The sequence below is a fragment of the Crinia signifera genome, chromosome 1 (assembly GCF_055691185.1).
Source record: "Crinia signifera chromosome 1, ASM5569118v1, whole genome shotgun sequence".
Taxonomy (NCBI): domain Eukaryota; kingdom Metazoa; phylum Chordata; class Amphibia; order Anura; family Myobatrachidae; genus Crinia; species Crinia signifera.
In genome coordinates, this window is record NC_139217.1 from 12,378,387 (window position 1) to 12,401,784 (window position 23,398).

General features: G+C 50.0%; 1 protein-coding gene across 9 annotated transcripts in view; it reads right to left on the bottom strand.

Moving 5' to 3' along the window:
- Positions 1-23,398, bottom strand: part of RTKN (rhotekin) — an 89,698-nt gene that overhangs the window by 6,017 nt on the left and 60,283 nt on the right. For 8 of the 9 annotated variants that reach the window (XM_083176306.1, XM_083176561.1, XM_083176222.1 and 5 more), the window contains 8 exons: positions 22,923-22,976; positions 22,502-22,619; positions 11,461-11,673; positions 11,261-11,355; positions 4,109-4,215; positions 2,561-2,686; positions 1,956-2,121; positions 1,169-1,273 (listed from right to left, as the gene is read on the bottom strand). In XM_083176306.1, the coding sequence (XP_083032432.1) occupies positions 1,169-1,273; positions 1,956-2,121; positions 2,561-2,686; positions 4,109-4,215; positions 11,261-11,355; positions 11,461-11,673; positions 22,502-22,619; positions 22,923-22,976 (984 nt within the window). Of the gene's footprint in view, positions 1-1,168; positions 1,274-1,955; positions 2,122-2,560; positions 2,687-2,720; positions 3,616-4,108; positions 4,216-11,260; positions 11,356-11,460; positions 11,674-22,501; positions 22,620-22,922; positions 22,977-23,398 lie in introns of those variants that run through there. The other variant, XM_083176893.1, reaches the window with a different exon arrangement.

A 23,398-nucleotide genomic window follows, 5' to 3' on the forward strand; every position in this document is an offset into this window, starting at 1 on the left:
AGCTTGCACCTCTTCACCATTCCCATAGCTTTCCCCTGTCCCTTCCCCATTCCCATAGCTTCCACTATGCCCCCCCCCCACCACAGTTCCATTGATACATCCTGTTGCCTCCATGCTTTATCCCTGTCCCCGTTGCTATTCCTATAGTTTTCAACCCACTCCACCACCATTCCCATAGCTTCCAACATGTCCTCTCCACCATTCCCATAGCTTCCATTATGTCCCCATCACATTCCCATAGCTTCTATCCTGTCCTCACCACCATTCCCATAGCTTTCACCCCACCTCAACCACCATTTTCATAGCTTCCACCATGTCCTCACCACCATTCCCATAGATACTATCCTTTCCTTACCACCATTACCATAGCTTCCACCATGTCCTCTCCACCATTCCCATAGCTTCCACCATGTCCTCTCCACCATTCCCATAGCTTCCACTATGTCCTCTCCACCATTTTCATAGCTTCCACCTGTCCTCACCACCATTACCATAGCTTCCACCATGTCCCCATCACATTCCCATAGATACTATCCTTTCCTTACCACCATTCCCTTAGCTAACTCCATGTCCCCACCACCATCTACATAGCTTTCACCCTGTCCTCACCAAATCCCAAATGCTTCCATCCTGTCCTCACCACCATTCCATTAGCTAACTCCTTTTACCCACCACCATTCCCATCCCTTGCACCGTGTGCCCACCAGCATTCCCATTGCATCCACCATGTGCCCACCAGCATTCCCATCACTTGCACCATGTGCCCACCACCATTCCCTTTGCTTCCACCATGTGCCCACCACCTTTCCCATCACTTGCACCATGTGCCCACCACCATTCCCATTGCTTCCACCATGTGCCCACCACCATTCCCATTGCTTCCACCATGTGCCCACTACCATTCCCATCACTTCCACTATGTCCCCACAACCATTCCCATAGCTTCCACCATGTGCCAACCACCTCATTTTATCTTTAGCCACATTGACACCAGTTGTTTCATCCACCCTCACATTTTGCACTGGTATTCCCTATGTTTGTCCTTATGTTTGTCCACTAATATCTTCCTTATCCTATTGTTCTCCTCCTAGTTGTCAGATCGGCCTTCCCATGGTATGAGTACCATTGTACAGAGAGTCCCTGAGGGGCTGAACATGTGTCCACTCACCCATCTCATGGTAGAGGGAACCCTGCTTCGTCAAAGCTGCCGTCGTCCTCTTGGGTGGAGGAGTTTCTATCTTCATCAAGTCATCGCAGCATTGCTTCCACTGACCTAGACAAAGAAAGTGTATTGGTGACTCTGGTGGGTGATTGTATGGCCCCTTCCTATGTCACCAAGTGATTGGAGAACACTTCTGAATGTACAATATGCCACAATTCTGTCGCCCCTACTACTAAGAATACACTACATATCACCGTGTCATGCTATAATCCTCCATTGGGTGCCATGTAATGGGTGTCTCACAAGGGAAGAGGATCTTAGCTCTGTAGCTAACTTGTCAGAATGATGGGACAGACATCGGACAAGAGACCAAATGATGGGAAAGTTACCAGACAGGAGACCGAAGGATGGGACAGAGACCAGAAGACAGAGATCGCACAGGATGACAGGACATATAGGGCCCATTTATCATGATCCCATTTACAATGTGATCTGTGTAGTCCATACAGGAGACAGAACTATGGGACAGAGAACCCACAGGAGACAGAACTATGGGACAGAGAACCCACAGGAGACAGAACTATGGGACAGAGAACCCACAGGAGACAGAAGGACGGGACAGAGAACACACAGGAGACAGAAGGACGGGACAGAGAACACACAGGAGACAGAAGGACGGGACAGAGACCACACAGGAGACAGAAGGAAGCAGCAATGAAGATAAGAGATGAAGGCTATCAGGAGGACAAGGAACTATCTGCCTGGGGTTACCACGAACACATCTGGCACATACTCATGTCATAGAAATGCTGCCAAAACGCCTCCATCCATTGGCGCAGATCTTCGCGGGCCTCGGCCTTGGCAGTGTGGGTCACTTCCTCGCAGCCGTACCAGTTAGTGATGGACAAGCTGAGCCTCTGGCTCTCTCCCTCGCGATCTGAACACCGGATTTTGGTCTCCTGGGGAGGAGCACACGAAATGATTAACACGTCCATCTGTGGATTCCTAGAACATACTAACAACACGTCTCATACGGTTAGCACGCACAAACACAGATAAAGCATTAACATGCTGAATACCTACATCTGGTATATGTCATGTAACCCACTGCAATGTGACACCATCCTAAGAGGACGTCTATAGTTTGTATCTCTCTGGGACAGTGTTTGGCTTGCAGTGTCATAGGTAACACTGATGGGTTGTACATATAGGTGGGCTGTGGCAGTGTTATCCCAGAATGTATATATGTGTCTCAGTATGGGGGAGAGAGGAAGGAGGGAGATAACTAGAGATCCTGTAAGATGATTGGTTTAGTCCATCTCCCCGTATAAAGGTAAATGTTACAGAACTAACTCCCCCATAGTTACAGACATGTAGATATGACCTGTCCTTTCCCACCTTATTGACGGACACGGTGAGTTCCGGATCTGGCGCGGAGTCCGTCTTACAGATCTGTCTGTAGCAGAGTAACCGGCATCCGCGCAGCACGCAGAACATGCGCTGCCAGATCTTCTGTCCCTGTGCCTGCAACAGCCCACATGTTACACCGGGACAGGCACACACACACACAGACACACACACAGACACACACATACATACATACATACAGACACACACACAGAACATGCGCTGCCAGATCTTCTGTCCCTGTGCCTGCAACAGCCCACATGTTACACCGGGACAGGCACACACACACAGACACACACACACACATACATACAGACACACGCAGAACATGCGCTGCCAGATCTTCTGTCCCTGTGCCTGCAACAGCCCACATGTTACACCGGGACACGCAAACACACACACAGACACACACACACACACAGACACACACATACATACATACATACATACAGACACACACGCAGAACATGCGCTGCCAGATCTTCTGTCCCTGTGCCTGCAACAGCCCACATGTTACACCGGGACAGGCACACACACACACACAGACACACACACACACACACATACATACAGACACACGCAGAACATGCGCTGCCAGATCTTCTGTCCCTGTGCCTGCAACAGCCCACATGTTACACCGGGACAGGCACACACACACACAGACACACACACACACATACATACACACAGACACACACACACACACAGAACATGTGCTGCCAGATCTTCTGTCCCTGTGTATGCAACAGCCCACATGTTACACCGGGACAGGCACACACACACACACACATACATACACACACACACACACACATACATACATACACACACACACACAGACACACACATACATACACACACACACACACAGACACACGCAGAACATGCGCTGCCAGATCTTCTGTCCCTGTGCCTGCAACAGCCCACATGTTACACCGGGACACGCACACACACACACACACACACATACACACAGACACACACATACATACACACACACACAGACACACGCAGAACATGCGCTGCCAGATCTTCTGTCCCTGTGCCTGCAACAGCCCACATGTTACACCGGGACAGGCACACACACACACAGACACACTCAGACACACACACAGACACACACACACACACACACACAGTAACTGACATACACACACACACACACGCACACACAGTAACTGACATACACACAAACACATACTGTGACTGACATACACACACACACACAGTAACTGACATACACACACACACACATACACACACACAGTAACTGACATACACACAGACACACACTGTAACTGACATACACACACACACACACAGTAACTGACATATACACACACACACACACACTGTAACTGACATACACACACACACACACACTGTAACTGACATACGATACACACACAGTAACTGACATACACACAGACACACACTGTAACTGACATACACACACACACACACTGTCACTGACACACACACATACGGTTGCTCAGCAGCAGAGTAAGGACCCGCCATTGGGTGACATGAGTGACAGACCTGTACGTTCAGGAACCCGGACATCATCTCCTGGCTCATGCAGTCTGGCTGTGCGGTCAGGCGGCAGCACACGCTGCCATACAGGGGCAGCCAGTAGGAGCTCTCATCTGCAGGACATATATAAACAGTATATACACATTGGACACAGTATATATATATCTTACTTCTGTCCTGTCTGTCTACTGCTCTGGCGTCTCAGTATGTCTTACATTACCTATAGCGCACACATACGTGGTGCTAAGGCAACAATGTATACATACATGTGTTATGATGCAGTATACATGTGGTTTGTGTAAAATGGCGGAATGACAGCACTGTAGAGGTGAGAGGCGGAATGACAGGGACTGTAGAGGTGAGAGGTGGAATGACAGGGACTGTAGAGGTGAGAGGTGGAATGATGGGGACTGTAGAGGTGAGAGGTGGAATGATGAGGACTGTAGAGGTGAGAGGTGGAATGACGGGGGACTGTAGAGGTGAGAGGTGGAATGACGGGGACTGTAGAGGTGAGAGGTGGAATGACAGCACTGTAGAGGTGAGAGGTGGAATGACGGGGACTGTAGAGGTGAGAGGTGGAATGACGGGGGACTGTAGAGGTGAGAGGCGGAATGACAGCACTGTAGAGGTGAGAGGTGGAATGACAGCACTGTAGAGGTGAGAGGTGGAATGACGGGGACTGTAGAGGTTAGAGGTGGAATGACGGGGACTGTAGAGGCGAGAGGTGGAATGATGGGGACTGTAGAGGCGAGAGGTGGAATGATGGGGACTGTAGAGGCGAGAGGTGGAATGACGGGGACTGTAGAGGCGAGAGGTGGAATGACGGGGACTGTAGAGGCGAGAGGTGGAATGATGAGGACTGTAGAGGGTGAGAGGTGGAATGACAGCACTGTAGAGGTGAGAGGTGGAATGACAGCACTGTAGAGGTGAGAGGTGGAATGACGGGGACTGTAGAGGTTAGAGGTGGAATGACGGGGACTGTAGAGGTGAGAGGTGGAATGACGGGGGACTGTAGAGGGTGAAAGGTGGAATGACGGGGACTGTAGAGGTGAGAGGTGGAATGACGGGGACTGTAGAGGTGAGAGGTGGAATGACGGGGACTGTAGAGGTGAGAGGTGGAATGACGGGGACTGTAGAGGGTGAGAGGTTGAATGACGGAGACTGTAGAGGGTGAGAGGTGGAATGACGGGGACTGTAGAGGTGAGAGGTGGAATGACGGGGACTGTAGAGGTGAGAGGTGGAATGACGGGGACTGTAGAGGTGAGAGGTGGAATGACGGGGACTGTAGAGGTGAGAGGTGTAATGACGGAGACTGTAGAGGTGAGAGGTGTAATGACGGGGACTGTAGAGGTGAGAGGTGGAATGACGGGGACTGTAGAGGTGAGAGGTGTAATGACGGGGACTGTAGAGGTGAGAGGTGGAATGACGGGGACTGTAGAGGTGAGAGGTGGAATGACGGGGACTGTAGAGGTGAGAGGTGTAATGACGGGGACTGTAGAGGTGAGAGGTGTAATGACGGGGACTGTAGAGGTGAGAGGTGTAATGACGGAGACTGTAGAGGTGAGAGGTGTAATGACGGGGACTGTAGAGGTGAGAGGTGGAATGACGGGGACTGTAGAGGGTGAGAGGTTGAATGACGGAGACTGTAGAGGGTGAGAGGTGGAATGACGGGGACTGTAGAGGTGAGAGGTGGAATGACGGGGACTGTAGAGGTGAGAGGTGGAATGACGGGGACTGTAGAGGTGAGAGGTGGAATGACGGGGACTGTAGAGGTGAGAGGTGTAATGACGGAGACTGTAGAGGTGAGAGGTGTAATGACGGGGACTGTAGAGGTGAGAGGTGGAATGACGGGGACTGTAGAGGTGAGAGGTGTAATGACGGGGACTGTAGAGGTGAGAGGTGGAATGACGGGGACTGTAGAGGTGAGAGGTGGAATGACGGGGACTGTAGAGGTGAGAGGTGGAATGACGGGGACTGTAGAGGTGAGAGGTGGAATGACGGAGACTGTAGAGGTGAGAGGTGGAATGACGGGGACTGTAGAGGTGAGAGGTGTAATGACGGAGACTGTAGAGGTGAGAGGTGTAATGACGGGGACTGTAGAGGTGAGAGGTGGAATGACGGGGACTGTAGAGGGTGAGAGGTTGAATGACGGAGACTGTAGAGGGTGAGAGGTGGAATGACGGGGACTGTAGAGGTGAGAGGTGGAATGACGGGGACTGTAGAGGTGAGAGGTGGAATGACGGGGACTGTAGAGGTGAGAGGTGGAATGACGGGGACTGTAGAGGTGAGAGGTGGAATGACGGGGACTGTAGAGGTGAGAGGTGTAATGACGGGGACTGTAGAGGTGAGAGGTGTAATGACGGGGACTGTAGAGGTGAGAGGTGGAATGACGGGGACTGTAGAGGTGAGAGGTGGAATGACGGGGACTGTAGAGGTGAGAGGTGGAATGACGGGGACTGTAGAGGTGAGAGGTGGAATGACGGGGACTGTAGAGGTGAGAGGTGTAATGACGGGGACTGTAGAGGTGAGAGGTGTAATGACGGGGACTGTAGAGGTGAGAGGTGGAATGACGGGGACTGTAGAGGTGAGAGGTGGAATGACGGGGACTGTAGAGGTGAGAGGTGGAATGACGGGGACTGTAGAGGTGAGAGGTGGAATGACGGGGACTGTAGAGGTGAGAGGTGGAATGACGGGGACTGTAGAGGTGAGAGGTGGAATGACGGGGACTGTAGAGGTGAGAGGTGGAATGACGGGGACTGTAGAGGTGAGAGGTGGAATGACAGGGACTGTAGAGGTGAGAGGTGGAATGACGGGGACTGTAGAGGTTAGAGGTGGAATGACGGGGACTGTAGAGGTGAGAGGTGAAATGACGGGGACTGTAGAGGTGAGAGGTGGAATGACGGGGACTGTAGAGGTGAGAGGTGGAATGACGGGGACTGTAGAGGTGAGAGGTGGAATGACGGAGACTGTAGAGGTGAGAGGTGGAATGACGGAGACTGTAGAGGTGAGAGGTGGAATGATGGGGACTGTAGAGGTGAGAGGTGGAATGACGGGGACTGTAGAGGCGAGAGGTGGAATGACGGGGACTGTAGAGGTGAGAGGTGGAATGACGGGGACTGTAGAGGTTAGAGGTGGAATGACGGGGACTGTAGAGGTGAGAGGTGTAATGACGGGGACTGTAGAGGTGAGAGGTGGAATGACGGGGACTGTAGAGGTGAGAGGTGGAATGACGGGGACTGTAGAGGTGAGAGGTGGAATGACGGAGACTGTAGAGGTGAGAGGTGGAATGATGGGGACTGTACAGATGACATGCGGAATAACGGGGGACTGTACAGATGACATGTTGGATGACGGGGACTGTACAGATGACATGTGGAATGACGGGGACTGTACAGATGACATGTGGAATGACGGGGACTGTACAGATGACATGCGGGATGACGGGACTGTACAGATGACATGCGGGATGACGGGACTGTACAGATGACATGCGGGATGACGGGGACTGTACAGATGACATGCGGGATGACGGGGACTGTACAGATGACATGTGGGATGACGGGGACTGTACAGATGACATGTGGGATGACGGGGGACTGTACAGATGACATGTGGGATGACGGGGGACTGTACAGATGACATGTGGGATGACGGGGGACTGTACAGATGACATGCGGGATGACGGGGGACTGTACAGATGACATGTGGGATGACGGGGACTGTACAGATGACACATGGAATGACGAGGACTGTACAGATGACATGTGGGATGACGGGGGACTGTACAGATGACATGTGGGATTACCCTTCTGTCATTATTCCTGCACACCGAATGCAGAACCGTACACTCACTGACCATACAAGGGAGGAAAATGTATTTATTATTTTACATGCAAGGTAAATACTGGCTGCTTTTGCATGTCGCTCCAAAATGCTGACAGCTTGATTATTAAATGACAATTTGTGTTTGCACAGTGCCCATAATATAAGTCACAACGCTGTGCCAAGTGGGAGGGGTAAGAGCAGCTTATTCTCCTATTGCCCTGGTAATACTGAAGACAACCACTAGGTGGCGCATACATCACTTGCAGATTGTGAAACCATTGACATTACTACAGTACAGCAGTTATTACACCACTAGGTGATTCATCGCGCCCTACGGGCGCTCTTCACACCGTCGTAAGGGGCTGCGCCCCCTTAATTTGTGAACGTTTGTATATGAGAAATATGGTTAGAATTGTATGAAAGATGCCTGTATTGCAACTTAGGTGTCCGCGAATCGCGGGAGGGGGGGTCGCGGAGGGTGCCGCGAATTGCAGGAGGGGGGGTTGTGGGGGGGTGGATGCTGCGAATCGCGGGAGGGGAGGGATTGCAGAGAATCGCGGGAGGGGGTTCGCGGGGAGGGTTGCCGCAAATCGCGGGAGGGGGGTTACGGGGGCGGGGGTTGCGGCGAATCATGGTAGGGGGGGTCGCGGGGGGGGTGCCGTGAATCACGGGAGGGGGGGGCACGGGGTGGGGTGCCGAGAATCGCGGGGGTGTGTGTGTGTGCCGTGAATCACGGGAGTGGGGGTTGCGGGGGGGTGGGGGGGTGTGACGCGAATTGCCAAAAGAAAAAATCAACACAGAAAGGTCAACACATGTAAATGTTGACATAAGTGTGGCACTTCATTGGTGTCCATGTCGACACATGAGAATGAATATGAAAACATTCAAAAAATGAAAAAAAAAACTTCAAAAACTCATGTCAACCTTTTTCATTGTCGACCATAGCCATGTCAGTGTTTTCCATGTGCAATTTAATTCTGGAGCTGCCGCGAATCGCGGGGGGGTGCCGCGAATTGCGGGAGGGGGGGTTACGGGGCGGGGGTTGCGGCGAATCATGGGAGGGGGGGTCGCGGGGGTGTGCCGTGAATCACGGGAGGGGGGGTCACGGGGTGGGGTGCCGAGAATCGCGGGGGAGGTGTGTGTGTGTGTGCCGTGAATCACGGGAGTGGGGGTTGTGGGGGGGGGGGGGGGTGTGACGCAAATCGCCACAAGAAAAAATCAACACAGAAAGGTCAACACATGTAAATGTTGACATAAGTGTGGCACTTCATTGGTGTCCATGTCGACACATGAGAATGAATATGAAAATATTCAAAAAATGAAAAAAAAAACTTCAAAAACTCATGTCAACCTTTTTCATTGTCGACCATAGCCATGTCAGTGTTTTCCATGTGCAATTTAATGCTGGAGCTGCCGCGAATCACGGGGGGTGCCGCGAATTGCGGGAGGGCGGGGTTCACAGGGGTTCCGGTGGGGGGTTGCCGCGAATTGCGGGAGGTGGGGGGTCACGGGGGGTGCCGCGAATCGCGGGAGGGGGGGTTGCGGGGGGGTGTGACGCGAATCGCCACAAGAAAAAATCAACACAGAAAGGTCAACACATGTAAATGTTGACATAAGTGTGCCACTTCATTGGTGTCCATGTTGACACATGACAATGAATATGAAAACATTCAAAAAATGAAATAAATCTTCAAAAACTCATGTCAACCTTTTTCATTGTCGACCATAGCCGTGCCAGTGTTTTGCATGTGCCATTTAATCCTGAGGCTGCCGCGAATCGCGGGTGGTGCCGCCATTTGCGGGAGGGGGGGGTTGCGGGGGGTGGGTGCCACGAATCGCGGGAGAGCGGGGTTCATGGGGGTTCCGGTGGGGGGTTGCCGCGAATTGCGGGAGGGTGGGGGGTCGCGGGGGGGTGTGACGCGAATCGCCACAAGAAAAAAATCAACACAGAAAAGGTCAACACATGTAAATGTTGACATAAGTGTGGCACTTCATTGGTGTCCATGTCGACACATGAGAATGAATATGAAAATATTCAAAAAATGACAAAAAAAACTTCAAAAACTCATGTCAACCTTTTTCATTGTCGACCATAGCCATGTCAGTGTTTTCCATGTGCAATTTAATTCTGGAGCTGCCGCGAATCACGGGGGGGTGCCGCGAATTGCGGGAGGGGGGGTCGCGGGGGTGGGTGCCGCGAATCGCGGGAGGGCGGGGTTCACAGGGGTTCCGGTGGGGGGTTGCCGCGAATTGCGGGAGGTGGGGGGTCACGGGGGGTGCCGCGAATCGCGGGAGGGGGGGTTGCGGGGGGTGTGACGCGAATCGCCACAAGAAAAAATCAACACAGAAAGGTCAATACATGTAAATGTTGACATAAGTGTGCCACTTCATTGGTGTCCATGTCGACACATGACAACGAATATGAAAAAATTAAAAAAATTAAAAATAAATCTTCAAAAACTCATGTCAACCTTTTTCATTGTCGACCATAGCCATGTCAGTGTTTTGCATGTGCCATTTAATCCTGGGGCTGCTGCGAATTGCGGGGGGAGGGGGGGTGCCGCGAATCGCGGGAGGGGGGTCGCAGGGGGGGTGCCGCCAATCGTGCAAGGGGGGGTCGCGGGGGGGGGGTATTTTTGCCGCGAATCGCGGGAGGGAGGTCGCGGGGTGGGTGTTTTTTCCGCGAATCGGGGGGGGGGTCACGGGGGAGGGTTTGCCGCGATTCGCGGGAGGGGGGGGTCGCGGGGTGGTGGTTATGCCGCGAATTGCGGGAGGGGTCGTGGGGGGGTTCTTTTTGCAGCGAATCGCGGGAGGGGGGGTCGCGGGGGTGTTTTTGCTGCGAATCGCGGTAGGGGGGGTCGCGGGGGAGCGGGTGTTTTTGCCGCGAATCGCGGGAGGGGGGGGGGCGCGGGGGGGGTTTGCCGCAAATCGCGGGAGGGGGGCGCTCACCTGGTGGCTGTGGAGTAGCAGTGCTGGGCAACATGGGAAGGCAGTGGGTGTCTGGCACTGTCTGTGGGCTCACTGGGCTGGTTCTCTGTCACATACCTCCCAACATCACCCTCTCCAGGAGGGACACAATGCTCTGTTTCTAGACTTCCCCTTAATGTATGATTGCCATCACCTGTTTTAAACAGGTTAATTTCTCAGAAAGGTGTTCAGCACAGATGAAGGCAATCACACATTAAGAGGAAAGTCCAGGAACAGAGCGTTATAGACACAGACACCCACTTTGAGTGACAGATGTAGCCAAATATATAGGAGATCATGCCTAGGTCGGGGGAGGAGGGGGGTGCACTGATGCAGGGGCCCCATTACAGTCTTCCCTGGACTTACCTGAGCTGTTATCTGTGAGGTCATGGGTGCGGAACCCGTCCTGTACATCTGCCAGGGTCAGCTTGGTGTGCGCCAAGAGCTGGAACTTAGGGCCCCTGAAATAAGAGACATGGATCATACAGTATAATATATCCAGCAACCACAGCCCTGCACCCATCCCAGAGACCTCAGACGGGCCACATATGAGGGTACACACTCACGGAACATTGGGGGTGGTCAGTAGGATGGGGATTCCGCCACCATTGCTGCATGCTCCATCGATGGCACCCCGTACTCTTCGGCCAGAGGATCTCCCCAGGGAGCTGCTTAGCTTGGTGGATAATCTCCGCGGAGTCCCAGAAAGTGAGAAGTCTTCATCCATGGCACAACTGTACAACTGCAGGCTCAACTCAAAGCCGGGGTCCACATCCGAGCTACAGACACACAAGCACAGAACAATGGTGGTCAGGGTTCTGCTGGAGGGTCTGGGCAATACAGTTATACGGGTGGTACTGGCGTTAGGCTGGAGGTAATACGGGTGGTACTGGTGTTAGGCTGGAGGTAATACGGGTGGTACTGGTGTTAGGCTGGAGGTAATACGGGTGGTACTGGCGTTAGGCTGGGAGGTAATACAGGTGGTACTGGTGTTAGGCTGGAGTTAATACAGGTGGTACTGGTGTTAGGCTGTAGGTAATACGGGTGGTACTGGCGTTAGGCTGGAGGTAATACGGGTGGTACTGGCGTTAGGCTGGAGGTAATACGGGTGGTACTGGCGTTAGGCTGGGAGGTAATACAGGTGGTACTGGTGTTAGGCTGGAGGTAATACGGGTGGTACTGGTGTTAGGCTGGAGGTAATACGGGTGGTACTGGCGTTAGGCTGGGAGGTAATACGGGTGGTACTGGTGTTAGGCTGTAGGTAATACGGGTGGTACTGGTGTTAGGCTGGAGGTAATACGGGTGGTACTGGCGTTAGGCTGGAGTTAATACAGGTGGTACTGGTGTTAGGCTGGAGGTAATACAGGTGGTACTGGTGTTAGGCTGGAGGTAATACGGGTGGTACTGGCGTTAGGCTGGGAGGTAATACCGGTGGTACTGGTGTTAGGCTGGAGGTAATACGGGTGGTACTGGCATTAGGCTGGAGGTAATACGTGTGGTACTGGAGTTAGGCTGGAGGTAATACGGGTGGTACTGGTGTTAGGCTGGGAGGTAATACGGGTGGTACTGGCGTTAGGCTGGGAGGTAATACAGGTGGTACTGGCGTTAGGCTGGGAGGTAATACCGGTGGTACTGGTATTAGGCTGGAGGTAATACGGGTGGTACTGGTGTTAGGCTGAAGGTAATACGGGTGGTACTGGTGTTAGGCTGGGAGGTAATACCAGTGGTACTGGTGTTAGGCTGGGAGGTAATACCGGTGGTACTGGTGTTAGGCTGGGAGGTAATACCGGTGGCACTGGTGTTAGGCTGGGAGGTAATACCGGTGGTACTGGTGTTAGGCTGGGAGGTAATACCGGTGGTACTGGTGTTAGGCTGGGAGGTAATACGGGTGGTACTGGTGTTAGGCTGATAGGTAATACGGGTGGTACTGGAGTTAGGCTGATAGGTAATACGGGTGGTACTGGCATTAGGCTGGGAGGTAATACGGGTGGTTCTAGCGTTAGGCTGGAGGTAATACAGGTGGTACTGGTGTTAGGCTGGGAGGTAATACCGGTGGTACTGGTGTTAGGCTGGGAGGTAATACGGCGGTACTGGTGTTAGGCTGGAGGTAATACGGGTGGTACTGGTGTTAGGCTGGAGGTAATACGGGTGGTACTGGCGTTAAGCTGGGAGGTAATACGGGTGGTACTGGCGTTAGGCTGGGCGGTAATACAGGTGGTACTGGTGTTAGGCTGGAGGTAATACGGGTGGTACTGGTGTTAGGCTGGAAGTAATACGGGTGGTACTGGTGTTAGGCTGGGAGGTAATACAGGTGGTACTGGCGTTAGGCTGGAGGTAATACGGGTGGTACTGGCGTTAGGCTGGAGGTAATACGTGTGGTACTGGTGTTAGGCTGGGAGGTAATACAGGTGGTACTGGTGTTAGGCTGGGAGGTAATACGGGTGGTACTGGTGTTAGGCTGGGAGGTAATACAGGTGGTACTGGTGTTAGGCTGGGAGGTAATACAGGTGGTACTGGCGTTAGGCTGGAGGTAATACGGGTGGTACTGGCGTTAGGCTGGAGGTAATACGTGTGGTACTGGTGTTAGACTGGGAGGTTATACAGGTGGTACTGGCGTTAGGCTGGAGGTAATACGGGTGGTACTGGCGTTAGGCTGGAGGTAATACGGGTGATACTGGTGTTAGGCTTGGAGGTAATACAGGTGGTACTGGTGTTAGGCTGGAGGTAATACAGTTGGTACTGGCGTTAGGCTGGAGGTAATACGGGTGGTGCTGGCGTTAGGCTGGGAGGTAATACGGGTGGTACTGGCGTTAGGCTGTAGGTAATACGGGTGGTACTGGTGTTAGGCTGGAGGTAATACGGGTGGTACTGGTGTTAGGCTGGGAGGTAATACGGGTGGTACTGGTGTTAGGCTGGAGGTAATACGGGTGGTACTGGCATTAGGCTGGGAGGTAATACGGGTGGTACTGGTGTTAGGCTGGGAGGTAATACGGGTGGTACTGGTGTTAGGCTGGAGGTAATACAGGTGGTACTGGTGTTAGGCTGGGAGGTAATACGGGTGGTACTGGTGTTAGGCTGGAGGTAATACGGGTGGTACTGGTGTTAGGCTGGAGGTAATACGGGTGGTACTGGTGTTAGGCTGGAGGTAATACGTGTGGTACTGGTGTTAGGCTGGAGGTAATACGGGTGGTACTGGTGTTAGGCTGGAGGTAATACGGGTGGTACTGATGTTAGGCTGGGAGGTAATATGGGTGGTACTGGTGTTAGGCTGGAGGTAATACAGGTGGTACTGGTGTTAGGCTGGAGGTAATACAGGCGGTACTGGCGTTAGGCTGGGAGGTAATACAGGCGGTACTGGCGTTGGGCTGGGAGGTAATACAGGCGTTAGGTTGGGAGGTAATACAGGCGGTACTGGCGTTAGGCTGAAGGTAATACAGGCGGTACTGGCGTTAGGCCGGGTGGTAATATAACTGCTGTGATATTATATGCTGGGCACTGTGTCCTCACTATAATATAGGTGGTACTGGCATTGGGCCAGGTGGTAATATAACCGCTTCGATATTATATGCTGGGCACTGTGTCCTCAGTATAATATAGGTGGTACTGGCGTTAGGCCAGTTGGTAATATAACCGCTGTGATATTATATGCTGGGCTCTGTGTCCTCACTATAATACAGGTGGTACTGGCGTTAGGCCGGGTGGTAATATAGCCGCTGTGATATTTTATGCTGAGCACTGTGTCCTCAGTATAATATAGGTGGTACTGGCGTTAGGCCAGTTGGTAATATAACCGCTGTGATATTATATGCTGGACACTGTGTCCTCACTATAATATAGGTGGTACTGGCGTTAGGCCAGTTCGTAATATAACCGCTGTGATATTATATGCTGGGCACTGTGTCCTCACTATAATATAGGTGGTACTGTCGTTGGGCCGGGTGGTAATATGACTGCTGTGATAATATATGCTGGACACTGTGTCCTCACTATAATATAGGTGGTACTGGTGTTAGGCTGGGTGGTAATATAACCGCTGTGATATTATATGCTGGGCACTGTGTCCTCAGTATAATACAGGTGGTACTGGCGTTAGGCCGGGTGGTAATATAGCCGCTGTGATATTATATGCTGGACACTGTGTCCTCAGTATAATATAGGTGGTACTGGTGTTAGTCCGGGTGGTAATATAGCCGCTGTGATATTATATGCTGGACACTGTGTCCTCACTATAATATAGGTGGTACTGGCGTTAGGCTCGGTGGTAATATAACCGCTGTGATATTATATGCTGGGCTCTGTATCCTCACTATAATATAGGTGATACTGGCGTTAGGCTCGGTGGTAATATAGCCGCTGTGATATTATATGCTAGGCACTGTGTCCTCACTATAATACAGGTGGTACTGGCGTTAGTCCGGGTGGTAATATAATCGCTGTGATATTATATGCTGGGCACTGTGTCCTCACTATAATACAGGTGGTACTGGTGTTAGGCCGGGTGGTAATATAACCGCTGTGATATTATATGCTGGGCACTGTGTCCTCAGTATAATACAGGTGGTACTGGCGTTAGTCCGGGTGGTAATATAACGGCTGTGATATTATATGCTGGGCACTGTGTCCTCACTATAATATAGGTGGTACTGGCGTTGGGCCGGGTGGTAATATGACTGCTGTGATATTATATGCTGGACACTGTGTCCTCACTATAATATAGCTGGTACTGGCGTTAGTCCGGGTGGTAATATAACCACTGTGATATTATATGCTGGGCACTGTGTCCTCACTATAATATAGCTGGTACTGGCGTTAGGCCGGGTGGTAATATAACCGCTGTGATATTATATGCTGGGCGCTGTGTCCTCACTATAATACAGGTGGTACTGGCGTTAGGCCAGTTGGTAATATAACCGCTGTGATATTATATGCTGGGCTCTGTGTCCTCACTATAATACAGGTCGTACTGGCGTTAGGCTGGGTGGTAATATAGCCGCTGTGATATTATATGCTGGGCTCTGTGTCCTCACTATAATACAGGTGGTACTGGCGTTAGTCCGGGTGGTAATATAACTGCTGTGATATTATATGCTGGGCACTGTGTCCTCACTATAATACAGGTGGTACTGGCGTTAGGCCGGGTGGTAATATAGCCGCTGTGATATTATATGCTGGGCACTGTGTCCTCACTATAATACAGGTGGTACTGGCGTTAGGCTGGGTGGTAATATAGCCGCTGTGATATTATATGCTGGGCTCTGTGTCCTCACTATAATACAGTTGGTACTGGCGTTAGGCCGGGTGGTAATATAGCCGCTGTGATATTATATGCTGGCCACTGTGTCCTCACTATAATACAGGTGGTACTGGCGTTAGGCCGGGTGGTAATATAACCGCTGTGATATTATATGCTGGGCTCTGTGTCCTCACTATAATACAGGTGGTACTGGCGTTAGGCTGGGTGGTAATATAACCGTTGTGATATTATATGCTGGGCGCTGTGTCCTCACTATAATATAGGTGGTACTGGCGTTAGGCCAGTTGGTAATATAACCGCTGTGATATTATATGCTGGGCACTGTGTCCTCAGTATAATACAGGTGGTACTGGCGTTAGGCTGGGTGGTAATATAACCGCTGTGATATTATATGCTGGGCGCTGTGTCCTCACTATAATATAGGTGGTACTGGCGTTAGGCCAGTTGGTAATATAGCCGCTGTGATATTATATGCTGGGCACTGTGTCCTCAGTATAATACAGGTGGTACTGGCGTTAGGCTGGGTGGTAATATAACCGCTGTGATATTATATGCTGGGCTCTGTGTCCTCACTATAATACAGGTGGTACTGGTGTTAGGCCGGGTGGTAATATAACCGCTGTGATATTATATGCTGGGCACTGTGTCCTCACTATAATACAGGTGGTACTAGTGTTAGTCCGGGTGGTAATATAACCGCTGTGATATTATATGCTGGGCACTGTGTCCTCAGTATAATACAGGTGGTACTGGCGTTAGGCTGGGTGGTAATATAACCACTGTGATATTATATGCTGGGCACTGTGTCCTCACTATAATATAGCTGGTACTGGCGTTAGGCCGGGTGGTAATATAACCGCTGTGATATTATATGCTGGGCGCTGTGTCCTCACTATAATACAGGTGGTACTGGCGTTAGGCCAGTTGGTAATATAACCGCTGTGATATTATATGCTGGGCTCTGTGTCCTCACTATAATACAGGTCGTACTGGCGTTAGGCTGGGTGGTAATATAGCCGCTGTGATATTATATGCTGGGCTCTGTGTCCTCACTATAATACAGGTGGTACTGGCGTTAGTCCGGGTGGTAATATAACTGCTGTGATATTATATGCTGGGCACTGTGTCCTCACTATAATACAGGTGGTACTGGCGTTAGGCCGGGTGGTAATATAGCCGCTGTGATATTATATGCTGGGCACTGTGTCCTCACTATAATACAGGTGGTACTGGCGTTAGGCTGGGTGGTAATATAGCCGCTGTGATATTATATGCTGGGCTCTGTGTCCTCACTATAATACAGGTAGTACTGGCGTTAGGCCGGGTGGTAATATAGCCGCTGTGATATTTTATGCTGGGCACTGTGTCCTCACTATAATACAGGTGGTACTGGCGTTAGGCCGGGTGGTAATATAACCGCTGTGATATTATATGCTGGGCTCTGTGTCTTCACTATAATACAGGTGGTACTGGCGTTAGGCTGGGTGGTAATATAACCGTTGTGATATTATATGCTGGGCGCTGTGTCCTCACTATAATATAGGTGGTACTGGCGTTAGGCCAGTTGGTAATATAACCGCTGTGATATTATATGCTGGGCACTGTGTCCTCAGTATAATACAGGTGGTACTGGCGTTAGGCTGGGTGGTAATATAACCGCTGTGATATTATATGCTGGGCGCTGTGTCCTCACTATAATATAGGTGGTACTGGCGTTAGGCCAGTTGGTAATATAGCCGCTGTGATATTATATGCTGGGCACTGTGTCCTCAGTATAATACAGGTGGTACTGGCGTTAGGCTGGGTGGTAATATAACCGCTGTGATATTATATGCTGGGCTCTGTGTCCTCACTATAATACAGGTGGTACTGGTGTTAGGCCGGGTGGTAATATAACCGCTGTGATATTATATGCTGGGCACTGTGTCCTCACTATAATACAGGTGGTACTGGTGTTAGTCCGGGTGGTAATATAACCGCTGTGATATTATATGCTGGACACTGTGTCCTCAGTATAATACAGGTGGTATTGGCGTTAGTCCGGGTGGTAATATAACCGCTGTGATATGATATGTTGGACACTGTGTCCTCACTATAATACAGGTGGTACTGACGTTAGGCCGGGTGGTAATATAACCGCTGTGGTATTATATGCTGGGCTCTGTGTCCTCACTATAATACAGGTGCTACTGGCATTAGTCCGGGTGGTAATATAAACGCTGTGATATTATATGCTGGGCACTGTGTCCTCACTATAATATAGCTGGTACTGGCGTTAGGCCGGGTGGTAATATAACCGCTGTGATATTATATGCTGGGCACTGTGTCCACACTATAATACAGGTGGTACTGGCGTTAGTCCGGGTGGTAATATAACCGCTGGGATATTATATGCTGGACACTGTGTCCTCAGTATAATACAGGTGGTACTGGCGTTAGTCCGGGTGGTAATATAACTGCTGTGATATTATATGCTGGACACTGTGTCCTCAGTATAATACAGGTGGTACTGGTGTTAGGCCGGGTGGTAATATAGCCGCTGTGATATTATATGCTGGACACTGTGTCCTCAGTATAATATAGGTGGTACTGGTGTTAGGCTGGGTGGTAATATAGCCGCTGTGATATTATATGCTGGACACTGTGTCCTCAGTATAATACAGGTGGTACTGGCGTTAGTCCGGGTGGTAATATAACTGCTGTGATATTATATGCTGGACACTGTGTCCTCAGTATAATACAGGTGGTATTGGCGTTAGTCCGGGTGGTAATATAACCGCTGTGATATTATATGCTGGACACTGTGTCCTCAGTATAATACAGCTGGTACTGGTGTTAGTCCGGGTGGTAATATAACTGCTGTGAAATTATATGCTGGGCTCTGTGTCCTCACTATAATACAGGTGGTACTTGCGTTAGGCTGGGTGGTAATATAACCGCTGTGATATTATATGCTGGACACTGTGTCCTCAGTATAATACAGGTGGTACTGGCGTTAGGCCCGGTGGTAATATAACTGCTGTGATATTATATGCTGGACACTGTGTCCTCAGTATAATACAGGTGGTACTGGTGTTAGGCCGGGTGGTAATATAGCCACTGTGATATTATATGCTGGACACTGTGTCCTCACTATAATACAGGTGGTACTGGCGTTAGTCCGGGTGGTAATATAACCGCTGTGATATTATATGCTGGGCACTGTGTCCTCAGTATAATACAGGTGGTACTGGTGTTAGGCCGGGTGGTAATATAACCGCTGTGATATTATATGCTGGACACTGTGTCCTCAGTATAATATAGCTGGTACTGGCGTTAGTCCGGGTGGTAATATAACTGCTGTGATATTATATGCTGGGCACTGTGTCCTCACTATAATATAGCTGGTACTGGCGTTAGTCCGGGTGGTAATATAACCGCTGTGATATTATATGCTGGACACTGTGTCCTCAGTATAATACAGGTGGTATTGGCGTTAGTCCGGGTGGTAATATAACCGCTGTGATATTATATGCTGGACACTGTGTCCTCAGTATAATACAGCTGGTACTGGTGTTAGTCCGGGTGGTAATATAACTGCTGTGAAATTATATGCTGGGCACTGTGTCCACACTATAATACAGGTGGTACTTGCGTTAGGCTGGGTGGTAATATAGCCGCTGTGATATTATATGCTGGACACTGTGTCCTCAGTATAATACAGGTGGTACTGGCGTTATGCTGGGTGGTAATATAACCGCTGTGATATTATATGCTGGACACTGTGTCCTCACTATAATACAGGTGGTACTGGTGTTAGTCCGGGTGGTAATATAACTGCTGTGATATTATATGCTGGACACTGTGTCCTCAGTATAATACAGGTGGTATTGGCGTTAGTCCGGGTGGTAATATAACCGCTGTGATATTATATGCTGGGCACTGTGTCCTCAGTATAATACAGCTGGTACTGGTGTTAGTCCGGGTGGTAATATAACTGCTGTGAAATTATATGCTGGGCTCTGTGTCCTCACTATAATACAGGTGGTACTTGCGTTAGGCTGGGTGGTAATATAACCGCTGTGATATTATATGCTGGACACTGTGTCCTCAGTATAATACAGGTGGTACTGGCGTTAGGCCCGGTGGTAATATAACTGCTGTGATATTATATGCTGGACACTGTGTCCTCAGTATAATACAGGTGGTACTGGTGTTAGGCCGGGTGGTAATATAGCCACTGTGATATTATATGCTGGACACTGTGTCCTCACTATAATACAGGTGGTACTGGCGTTAGTCCGGGTGGTAATATATCCGCTGTGATATTATATGCTGGGCACTGTGTCCTCAGTATAATACAGGTGGTACTGGTGTTAGGCCGGGTGGTAATATAACCGCTGTGATATTATATGCTGGACACTGTGTCCTCAGTATAATATAGCTGGTACTGGCGTTAGTCCGGGTGGTAATATAACTGCTGTGATATTATATGCTGGGCACTGTGTCCTCACTATAATATAGCTGGTACTGGCGTTAGTCCGGGTGGTAATATAACCGCTGTGATATTATATGCTGGACACTGTGTCCTCAGTATAATACAGGTGGTATTGGCGTTAGTCCGGGTGGTAATATAACCGCTGTGATATTATATGCTGGACACTGTGTCCTCAGTATAATACAGCTGGTACTGGTGTTAGTCCGGGTGGTAATATAACTGCTGTGAAATTATATGCTGGGCACTGTGTCCACACTATAATACAGGTGGTACTTGCGTTAGGCTGGGTGGTAATATAGCCGCTGTGATATTATATGCTGGACACTGTGTCCTCAGTATAATACAGGTGGTACTGGCGTTATGCTGGGTGGTAATATAACCGCTGTGATATTATATGCTGGACACTGTGTCCTCACTATAATACAGGTGGTACTGGTGTTAGGCCGGGTGGTAATATAACCGCTGTGATATTATTTGCTGGACACTGTGTCCTCAGTATAATACAGGTGGTATTGGCGTTAGTCCGGGTGGTAATATAACCGCTGTGATATTATATGCTGGACACTGTGTCCTCACTATAATACAGCTGGTACTGGTGTTAGGCCGGGTGGTAATATAACCGCTGTGATATTATATGCTGGGCGCTGTGTCCTCAGTATAATACAGGTGGTACTGGCGTTAGGCCCGGTGGTAATATAACTGCTGTGATATTATATGCTGGACACTGTGTCCTCAGTATAATACAGGTGGTACTGGTGTTAGACCGGGTGGTAATATAGCCACTGTGATATTATATGCTGGACACTGTGTCCTCACTATAATACAGGTGGTACTGGCGTTAGTCCGGGTGGTAATATAACCGCTGTGATATTATATGCTGTGCACTGTGTCCTCAGTATAATACAGGTGGTACTGGTGTTAGGCCGGGTGGTAATATAACCGCTGTGATATTATATGCTGGACACTGTGTCCTCAGTATAATATAGCTGGTACTGGCGTTAGTCCGGGTGGTAATATAACCGCTGTGATATTATATGCTGGACACTGTGTCCTCAGTATAATACAGGTGGTATTGGCGTTAGTCCGGGTGGTAATATAACCGCTGTGATATTATATGCTGGACACTGTGTCCTCAGTATAATACAGCTGGTACTGGTGTTAGTCCGGGTGGTAATATAACTGCTGTGAAATTATATGCTGGGCACTGTGTCCACACTATAATACAGGTGGTACTTGCGTTAGGATGGGTGGTAATATAGCCGCTGTGATATTATATGCTGGACACTGTGTCCTCAGTATAATACAGGTGGTACTGGCGTTAGGCTGGGTGGTAATATAACCGCTGTGATATTATATGCTGGACACTGTGTCCTCACTATAATACAGGTGGTACTGGTGTTAGGCCGGGTGGTAATATAACCGCTGTGATATTATATGCTGGGCACTGTGTCCACACTATAATACAGGTGGTACTTGCGTTAGGCTGGGTGGTAATATAGCCGCTGTGATATTATATGCTGGACACTGTGTCCTCAGTATAATACAGGTGGTACTGGCGTTATGCTGGGTGGTAATATAACCGCTGTGATATTATATGCTGGACACTGTGTCCTCAGTATAATACAGGTGGTACTGGTGTTAGTCCGGGTGGTAATATAGCCGCTGTGATATTATATGCTGGGCACTGTGTCCTCAGTATAATACAGGTGGTACTGGTGTTAGTCCGGGTGGTAATATAACCGCTGTGATATTATATGCTGGACACTGTGTCCTCACTATAATACAGGTGGTACTGGCGTTAGGCCGGGTGGTAATATAACCGCTGGGATATTATATGCTGGGCGCTGTGTCCTCACTATAGTAACAGATCACTCACAACACAATTGCATTTTCAAAGCAGATGTCCGTCGATGTCCGATCCACAAAAACCATCTCTGTGTCATAGACCTCGCCCCGGATCTGCAGAGCGCAGAACACCGCACAGCGATGAAGCTCTGCGACATAGAAAAGGTGAGAAAGCAGATAAAGTATTTTAGAGAGAATGTGACTGACCCCACTACAAAGACCAGCAGTCTCGCAACGTCACACGAGCATCAGGAAAACATCTCCCCCTGTATCCGATACAGACAGTGCACAATCAGCCTCCATGTTTGATGCGCATATATATATATATCCTAAATAAGGGAATGGAACATGGAGCGCGGAGCGGATGTGGATCCTGTCTGGTGGGAGATGTCGTGCTGGCCGCTGTGTACACTGGGTGAGTATGTGCCCAGGGTAAGGGGGTTCTATATCACCTCCTCTATTCCTGAAGTATTCGCTGTCCTTCCACATGAGCGGGATCCTGAGATCTGGAAGAGATAGGAAGACTTGTCACACCCGCTGTCCCCCCGGGCACTTACATACCCGCCGGGCACAACATATCCGCCGGGCACTTACATATTCACATAGCAGTACTGTTCCCCCATAATGTCACACCCACTCTCCCGCTTACATACCCCCCGGGCACTTACATATCCGCATAGCAGTACTGTTACCCCATAATGTCACACCCATCATACATACCCGCATAGCAGTACTGTTACCCCATAATGTCACACCCATCATACATACCCGCATAGCAGTACTGTTACCCCATAATGTCACACCCACCATACATACCCGCATAGCAGTACTGTTACCCCATAATGTCACACCCACCATACATACCCGCATAGCAGTACTGTTACCCCATAATGTCACACCCACCATACATACCCGCATAGCAGTACTG